We start from the raw sequence: 9,127 nt of genomic DNA, 5'->3' as shown, positions 1-9,127 counted from the left end.
TCCTGCGTTCCCTTAAGCGCTTCAGCCAATTACGACGCAATGTCGAAATAACCCGCCCTCGTTCTGTGGGCGCGGGCCAATGAGAGTGCGAACTTACAGAGGGGGCGTTGTTGATGGGAAGGCCCAGTGACGTGGTCACGTGGTTTACGAGAAACTGAAACTTGAAGGCTTTGCTGTTTTTCCGGGAGGAAAAGAGGAAAAGACAAACTAGCACTAGCGAAATTAAAGTTAGTGCGGCGTTTAAACACACGCTTTCACCTTTCGTTTTACTTTCAGTACAGAATTCTTCAAAATGTCATCTAAAACAACCACAGACAGTGTGGTTTGGTTAAAAGATTTCTTGTTTTAAAGCAGGAAGAACATTTGTCTTTAATCACTACATATTAACCCCCTGAAGTACCCCTAAACACATTATTGTGCTACTATGAGTCATTACTATGACTGCTATGAATCAGTAGCTGCAGTAAAAGTCAAAGTAAAAGCAAAGCCTTTGTTTAATTGTGAAATTGAAGAATTTAAAATCTTGATCCACTGGGGAGAAAAATACCCCTTGTAAGTTAAAAAGTTAACAAAGAATTACTGCTTGTGATTATTTAAATGGGAAAGTGTTTGGGGAGGGGGGAAAACCACTTTCTGGTATTACATTTTAATCTGTTTTGCATTTTACCATTGTACCAAAGGTCAAACCATCCAGGGTGTCCCCCAAGATGTCTCACAAGCTCCCTGGGATAGGCTCCAGGTGACACTGTGTAGGATAAGTGGTACAGAAAATGGATGGATGGATGGACGTATGTACCAAAGTATAGGACTGGACCATTAAATAATCGAACATTGGATATAAACCTAACAAGGAACGATATCCTCGACTATGCAATTCGACAAAGAATTGCTGAGTATTTTGGATCATGATGTTTTTTTTTTGTAGAAACAGCTATTTAATAACTGCACTGATCTCCTTGGGAGATGTCTTGCACCTGCGCCAACCTGCAACATCGTTGGGAGATCGTGAGTTTGAATCCAGACGATGCCTCGGCTATCCGAGTCCAAGAGAGAAAAACTGGCCATTCTCTCTGGGGCGGAGGGGCAAACTGTGTCTCCCCTGTCAATCACTAACTAATCATGTGCATCTCTGCACTTTCCTCTGAGGGTGTTACGCTGCCTTGTGATGCAGCGGTTCGAAAAGATGCAGGTGGTTGGCTTCAGACGTCTCAGAGGAACTTAATCGACAGCTGTTGTATGATAATGGGAGCTCAGTGGTTAAGACCAAGAAGGTTGTGAGTTCAGATCCCAGCACTGCCAAGCTACCCCTGCTGGGACCTTGAGCTAGGTCCCTAACCCTCAACTGCTCAGTTATGTAAAGTGAGATAAATGTAAGTCACTCAGTCCTTGGCTTCTCCCTCTCCAATGTTCAGCCCACTGTTTCTCCCTTGTTTTCTTGTTTGCTTTTAGACAATAATATATATAGTATTAGGTATTTGTATACAGAGAAAAAACGACTGCAATGGAAAGATATTTGTGGAAGTGTATTCATTTTAATGATCATGATGTTCTATTTCCATGCACAGAGATGACCATCATCCAAGATGGTCAACAGTCGCTGTCTGTTAAAAGTGAAACCAACATAACAACATAACACAACCGACGACACGTCTACAAGTTAGTTTCACTCGCATTTTAGATGAGCTAAAGTTTTCCCGGTGGGAATGAATGGATGAGAAATGCTACTGATGTTACTGATGTCCCATCACGCATCCTGAATGTATTAATGTCTAGACTATGAGAAAGAAAGAGGGGAATGTCTCCAGTGGAGATCACTGACTCGTTTGGTTGTTTTTTGTTTTCTCTAAATCGGAAGATTGCCAAACATCTGGTCATCTGCTGTCAGGATAGAAATAGCATTTCCCTTTTTCTCACTCTCACATACTGACTGCCACCTACTAAAGTCACCAAATAAGACGTTATCTGAGTCGAGATCCTCCGATTCGGATGTTATTTCAGATAACAGCAGGGCTTATGTTCTGGAGTGTCCACAATTCATGAACGATCACGCTGCGATAGAAAGAGCCGGAGAAGAACGCAGCTTTGCGCTTTAAAGCAATTGCTTTGGATTAAAAATGCTAACAATAAATGGAGCTTTCAGACAGAAACGTTAGCATTATTTAACGAAAAAAGCCCCAGCGTTGTTTGTAACACAGCTTTGGAATGTCTCTTTCCTAAGAATGCGACTTTATTAATAATAAATGGAGTCTCGGATGAGCATTATTTTTAACAAAAATAGGCGTAGTTTATAAAAATCACACACAAAAAAAACAATAGCAGTTTGCATGATGACTAAAAATTTAGGAAGCATTAATTCAGTAAAATCCAATCTCGTTACCTGCATTCACTAAAATACGTTCAAATTTCTAGCTATGCTAACTCCTGCATGTTTTAGCATTAACTTTTAAACAGCTAAGCCTTGGAGCATTTGTTGAGTCAGCGTATTGGCCTAAAATTTCTTTTCACGCCATACAGAAATCCTTATCACAGCTAGATCTGCTGCTATAGTTTTGCTAATAATGAACAGACACTGACTCTAACACTTTTTATTCATTTTTTTATTATTATTAACTTTTTGGTCACGTCTTTCCCAACCGTCTGCTCCATTTTGATTTTTTGAATCAGATTGCCCAGACTGCAAGATCCCTTATAGCTTATCATCTAAAGTGTTATCACTGTGAACTTTAATAGCTAACTGCTCCAGCTTACCGAATGAACACACGCAGACGTAAACAAGCCGGCGAAATTCAACTTCCAAAAGCATGGGTTCCTCTCAGAAATGCTAACACTGATGATACTGAGTGACTTATCGTTTATGAGCTATTGATAACTCGCTGCTCAGTATCTGACACGACTTGATCAAGAAGAATGCTACACAAATGCTAACGGTAATGCTAACTGTGCTACTTTCAGTTTTATACAAGGTTCATACACTTTCTCTCAGTTCTCGAATAGAAACACCCCCCCCCCCCCCCCCCCCAAAAAAAAAAAAAAATGTTAGCTTTGTTAATAGCTAATAATCAGTGGAGTCTGAAGTACATACAAGGTTAGCCTTATTCAAAATTGTACTCCCCCCACCCCCCCTTTTTTTTAAACTATTAGTTATTTGTGGTTTTGAGAGCTTTCTTCTTCTATATGAAAGGGATATTACTTTATCATGAATAAATTCTTACAGAGAGCTGTCATTATGCTAAATTCCTTCTCGTTCTTTGCTAATAATGAATGTAGTCTTGATAGTCTAGATTTGCTAGCTTAATTCAGCATTGCGCTAACTGTGCTAACGGCAAATTTTATGATTTCTTTTATCTACTGACCGGGATAATTCGTCCCCAAAAATGCGAACGTTTCTAATAACCAATGGAAACTTTGGGAAAAGTAGCACGATTCTGATAACAGTGCTAACTTCATCTTTTATTCATTATTAGCCCTGTTGGATTCATTTCTCGACCAGATTCTAACATTTTTAATAATAAATTCATAGTCCTACCTAGATAGATTGCCATTATTTAGTTAATTGCGCCATCTCGGCTAACTTATCAGACACGTTTGGGTGTTTTAAACCTTTCGAAATGCTAACTTTGCTAATAACCAATAAACCGGGCTAACATCACTTTTTATTCACTATTAGCTGTGTATCTTTTCATCTTGGGGCTTTCTTTTTTGTGATTCTTTGCTAACAATGAATAAAGTTATTCAACTAGCTGTGCTAACGGCACATTTGTGGTGCAGTACGCCTTTAATGGAGCAAAGAACAGGACCATCTGCCTGTACTCTCTCTGTCGTCAAGCTGAGGGCAGGGAATTCGCTGTTTTATCATCCCGGCAGGATGCTGTGTGCAAGTGAAGTAAGCTCGAATCAAGATTGTTTATTTCTCTAAAGAGCTGTAATCAGCTCCACATGCCCGAGGCAGGTTCAGCAGGGATGTTGTGTCGGGGTTAGCAAAGGACAAAGTGCTTTTAGGTTATAAAACAATTCAATTCACGTCAACAACTCGCCAGTGGCTTTTACACAGCCACTCTCACTCGTCATAAACACGACTCCTAATCCCACAAACTCGTATTTTAAATAATATCCAGTCTAATGCTGTACTTATGATTGTAATAACACTGGAATGACCACCTACGAAAGTTTGTCATATACAGTGGTGTTTGCAAGTTTGTGAACCCTTTAGAATTTTCTATATATCTGCATAAACATGACCTAAAACATCATCAGATTTCCAACATCAGAAGTCCTAAAAAGAGATAAATAGAACCCAATTAAACATTTGAGACAAAAAATATTATACTTGGCCATTCATTTACTGAGGTAAATGATCCAGTATTACATATCTATGAGGGGTAAAAGTATGTGCACCTTTGCTTTCAGTATGTGTAACTTTATTCTTCCTTAACCGTTCTTTCTTAGAACGACTCGTATGTTTATGGTGGTAACGGTCTTGCTACATCACCTACTTTCTTTCCAGATTCAGATCATGGACACATGTCCTGACATTTTCCTTTAGAATGTGCTGGTATAATTCAAAATTCACTGTTCCATCAATGATGGCGTGTCCTCCTGGCCCAGATGCAGCAAAACAGACCCAAACCATGATACTACCACCACCATGTTTCACAGATGGGATAAGGTTCTTGTGCTGGAATGCAGTGTTTTCCTTTCTCCAAACATAATGCTTCTCATCTAAACCAAAAATTTCTATGTTAGTCTCATCCGTCCACATAATATTTTTCCAATAGCATTCTGGCTTGTCCATGTGATCTTTAGCAAATTACAGATGGACAGCAATGTTCTTTTTGGAGAGCAGAGGCTTTCTCCTTGCAACCCTGCCACGTACACCATTGTTGTTCAGAGTTCTCCTGATGGTGGACTCATGAACATTAACATTAGCCAATGTGAGAGAGACCTTTAGTTGCTTAGAAGTTACCCTGGGTTCCATTGTGACCCTGTGGACTATTACAAGTCTTGCTCTTGAGTGATCTTTGTGTACAAATGGAGGAAATTCGACACCATTGTTCCCTCCCCAGGAGTGGAGACCAACAATCTGTCTGACTGTCGATTGGTGGAGTCCAAACTCTTTAGAGATGGTTTTGTCTTACAAAACCTTTCCCAGCCTGATGAGTATCAACAACTCTTTTTCTGAGGTCCACAGAAATCTCCTTTGTTCGTGCCATGATACATTTCCACACTTCCACAAACGTGTTGTGAAGACCAGACTCTGAGAGATCTCTGTTCTTTAAATAAAACAGGACGCTCACTCACTCTCACCTGATCGTCATCCCATCGATTGAAAACACCTGACTTCTAATTTCACCTTCAAATGAACTGCAAATCCAAGATGTTCACATACTTTTGCCACTTACAGATATGTATGTATTTGTTTAATTGGGTTCTCTTTATCTGCTTTTAGGACTTCAAAATCTGATGACGTTTATTTAAGATAAATGCATATTTATGCAGATATATAAAAAATTCTAAAGGGTTCACAAACTTTTAAACACAACCCTAAATGTTCCGGGGGTATTGTATAGATTGCTCAGATTTGTTTTTATGAATTGCATTTTTCTTTTAAGACACAGCTCATTATTTATATTCGCTTATAAATCATAAAAACCCATAAATTCGTAAAATTCTACAAAAAACAACAAAAAAGCGCATTAATGTAGTAAACATCGTTATCTTATGTGCTTACCACATCTAAAACACTTGCTGGTGGAAGGTAATTATAAGGTTTTTTTTGTCCTGTTAATGTTGCTATAATTTTCTTTTGCATGTTTTATTACTCGCCTCAATGGTGCTGCTATGATAATGTTACATCGGCACTGAGCGGAAGTGTTAATGCTGCGTTCAACTAATACTCGTAACTATTATAATACTCATAAATTTCCAACTTCCAACAGGACATACCAAAGAAAACCAAATACGTTATCGTTTCTATAGTAACGGATCACTTGCAGGGACTTGTGCAACGGACGCTCAACATCAACGGGTTTTTAAAAATTGTTGATACGGCGAAGTTTTCTTAACGTAAGGAGACGTTTATTAACATGAACGTTGACGGAAGGAGTCTCCAGTGTCAGCGCTTCGTGACAGTCGGAGGTAAAGCCGTAACTTTTACGTTTTCCGACATCTTCAGGACAGAGGAATTTACGCTTTTTTTTTTTTTTGCCTTATTAACTTCATGAGAGAAAAAATGGCGTAAGTAATTATACGTAAGTGAGAACAGGAACCGAGTTGTTTTGCGGATATTCTACATCATTAAATGTTGCTGTAATCAGAAAAATGCGTTAGTGAGCAGGTCAATGGTACTGTGATGGAGATGAAGCAGAATTCCTCTATGTTCCCAACGAAGCCTTACTTTCTATCGGAAGTGGGGGTTTTGTATACAGCGTGTCAGCAGAGACGGGAAGCGGGAATCCCGGCGCGATGGCGAATCTCAGTTGCAGCCACAGAGATCCACGACCATAGAAGGGATCTTCCCGTAGATGATCTGCTCTCGGTGGTTGAAGTAGAGCATGTTGATGGGGGACATTTTGGTGGGCGTGCAGCAGGGTCCGGCCGTACCTCGCGGGTTTGCCTTGTTCACCAGGTGCCAGTGTGGGAACTTCTGCGCGTCGACCTGCTCGCACTCGCCCGAGCAGTAGTTAGCCTTGTACCGCTTGGGCGCAATGATCCAGTCCCAACCAAAGTCCTCAAAGTCTACAGTGAGCGGGTAACGGCAGCAGCGGGGTTCTGAAGAGAGCTCGTTGCAGTCGAGGCCGGATTCTCGTCTGGAGCGCTTCGGCACCTCGGTGATTTTGACCTCTAGGAACGGTTGCTGCGAAAATAGGATTCAAAAGGAGAAAGAGGTGACATGCAACATTTCTTCAGAGAGTTATAAACACTACCAAGGCATAAGCTCGGCAGATAAGGTATGACAAAAGACAAGCTAGTTATCCTTCTGTACATACAGCTAGCTAAATAATTTAGACCAAAGCTAGATAATTTTCAAACTAAAGCTAACATCCGTGGTTTGTCGCGAAGTAACGCTAGTTTTAACGGAAAGAAAGATCTATGTAACGGAGATGTTAATGAAATTCGCTTACGAGCCCTTCTTCCCCAGATTCAGCGGACGTCACGGCCAAGTCTTTCCCCAGGCTGTCGAAGGCCTTGATCTCGATGCCGAAGTTACTCTCAGGCTGCTTGAGCCACGCCTGCAGCAGCTGTTTCATGTCGACGCTCTGCCACGGGTTGGTCTGGGCATCGACGTCGATCTTTAGAGAGAGTATTTTGGGTCGGGGGTTGCTGTAGAAGGACGGCTGCAGGCGTGAGATCTGCATGAAGACGGTCGTGGCCTCTTTGCCCAGACGCAGGTGGATCCACAGCTGCGCCTTCACGATGTTGTCTGGCAAAATCTTCGGGCTGAGCGAGAACAAACAGCAGCGTGGCATGGAGTTGGCCTGAGACGTGCTTTGCGCTGAAACCAGGAGAAACCGCTTTAATGAAAATACTGCGTTTCGACTTTCTTTTGTCGTCCCCCGTTCGTTTTAATAGATTTTTCGTGATCTTTAGCTGTGACGGTATTTCTGATCCAGTTCAAAAGTTTACACATCCTTATTACAAAATAAAATACATTTTATTAATACATCATGGCTTTTGTTTTGTTTTTTTTCACTCAAACACCAGATGGGGTTGTAAACTTTTGCACAAAACTGTAAACTGATCCAGGTGGTTTAACAGACAAGATTAGATGTATTCGTATTGAAAGTGTTCAGTATAGCTAGCTACTTTATGAATGTTTATGAGCTAGTGCCAGTTTCTGCTTGATGCTAATAAAACTTCCATTATTGTTAGCTCCATTAGCTTTGTGGCTACAGTGCAGCACTACAGTATACAGAAGCTGAAGTTGTTGGTTCCTCCAGAACATCTGAAGCCAGTGTGCAGCAGTGGCTTATTCATTTCATATGAATTGCATCAAGTGCGCTTACGTTCCGTCGCCATGGTGATGATGGTCTCGGTGCTGGCTTCCTCGCGCTCCTCCGCCTCCTCGTAATCCTCCCCCGTGCTGCCATTGTGCCTCTCGTACCGGCTGAGAAGCTCGAGCAGCGGCGGAGCTCTGGGCACGAGCTGCCGCGCGGCGTCCCGGGTGAGGTTCGGCGCGCGCTCGAGGCGCAGCGCGCTCAGGACCTGCGAGTGGATGGAGTACAGACGCAGCAGTTTACTCTGCTGACGGGACTCGCACGCGGCCGAGCACTGGCCGCTGTTCTCGGTCGCCGGGGGGCGCAGCGTCGCGCTCGGGCTCTGACCCTCCGGTCCCAGTACACTTAACACACTGATCAGGAAAATGATGAGAAGCATGGTCCGGGATGTTAAGGGGGCGCGCGCGCGCGGACCCTTTGTTCTTCCGTTTTTCTGAGGGCAGGAAACACGTCGCATCTGAGCGTCTCCGTTAAGCGGCGCGCGGGTTTTATACCGAGACACCCTGCTGTGTGCATCACTCAGGATTGGCTCCGGGACACACTGATCTAAAATCACACCGAGCGGGGAGGGGGAGTTACCTAACATCTGTCTGTCTGTCTAATTATACATCTGTCTGTCTGTCTTTTTAATGATCTGTCTGTCTCTATTTATCTGACTCTCTGTCTGTCTGTCTATTGGTCTCTGTGTCTATCTGTTTAATTATCTGTCTGTCTGTCTGTCTCTATTTATCTGACTGCCTGTCTATCTATTGGTCTCTGTGTCTGTCTGTTTAATTATCTGTCTGTCTGTCTGTCTCTATTTATCTGACTGCCTGTCTGTCTATCTATTGGTCTCTGTGACTGTCTGTTTAATTATCTGTCTGTCTGTTGATTTGTCTTGTCTGTCTGTCTGTCTGTCTGTTCAACAACCCGGAAAAGTTTACACCCCCCCTCTGGTGTTTGAATGAAAATACATTTTACCATCGTGGCTTTTTATTTTTATTTTTATTATAAGGGTGTGTAAACTTTTGAACTGGATCAGAAATACTGTCACAGCAGCCCCCTGCAGTTCCTTACCTGCTCACTAGGCGGTCTCTGCTCCCCAGTACCTGGTTGGCATGGTTACTGATGGACATTGAGTGTACTGTAAGGCT

At 42.2% G+C, this 9,127-nt stretch overlaps 1 protein-coding gene across 1 annotated transcript; it reads right to left on the bottom strand.

Moving 5' to 3' along the window:
• Positions 1-3,012: 3,012 nt before the first annotated feature.
• On the bottom strand, positions 3,013-9,027 carry mstna (myostatin a). Its single transcript, XM_017459061.3, has 3 exons — positions 8,004-9,027; positions 7,122-7,492; positions 3,013-6,853 (listed from the first exon to the last, which is right to left on the bottom strand). The coding sequence occupies exons 1-3, from the start codon at positions 8,578-8,580 to the stop codon at positions 6,473-6,475; spliced, it is 1,329 nt and encodes a 442-aa protein (XP_017314550.1). The 5' UTR covers positions 8,581-9,027; the 3' UTR covers positions 3,013-6,472.
• Between the last annotated feature and the right edge of the window lie 100 nt (positions 9,028-9,127).

This window comes from Ictalurus punctatus, chromosome 27 (genome assembly GCF_001660625.3).
Source record: "Ictalurus punctatus breed USDA103 chromosome 27, Coco_2.0, whole genome shotgun sequence".
Taxonomy (NCBI): domain Eukaryota; kingdom Metazoa; phylum Chordata; class Actinopteri; order Siluriformes; family Ictaluridae; genus Ictalurus; species Ictalurus punctatus.
This window is presented reverse-complemented; position numbering and strand designations above follow the sequence as displayed.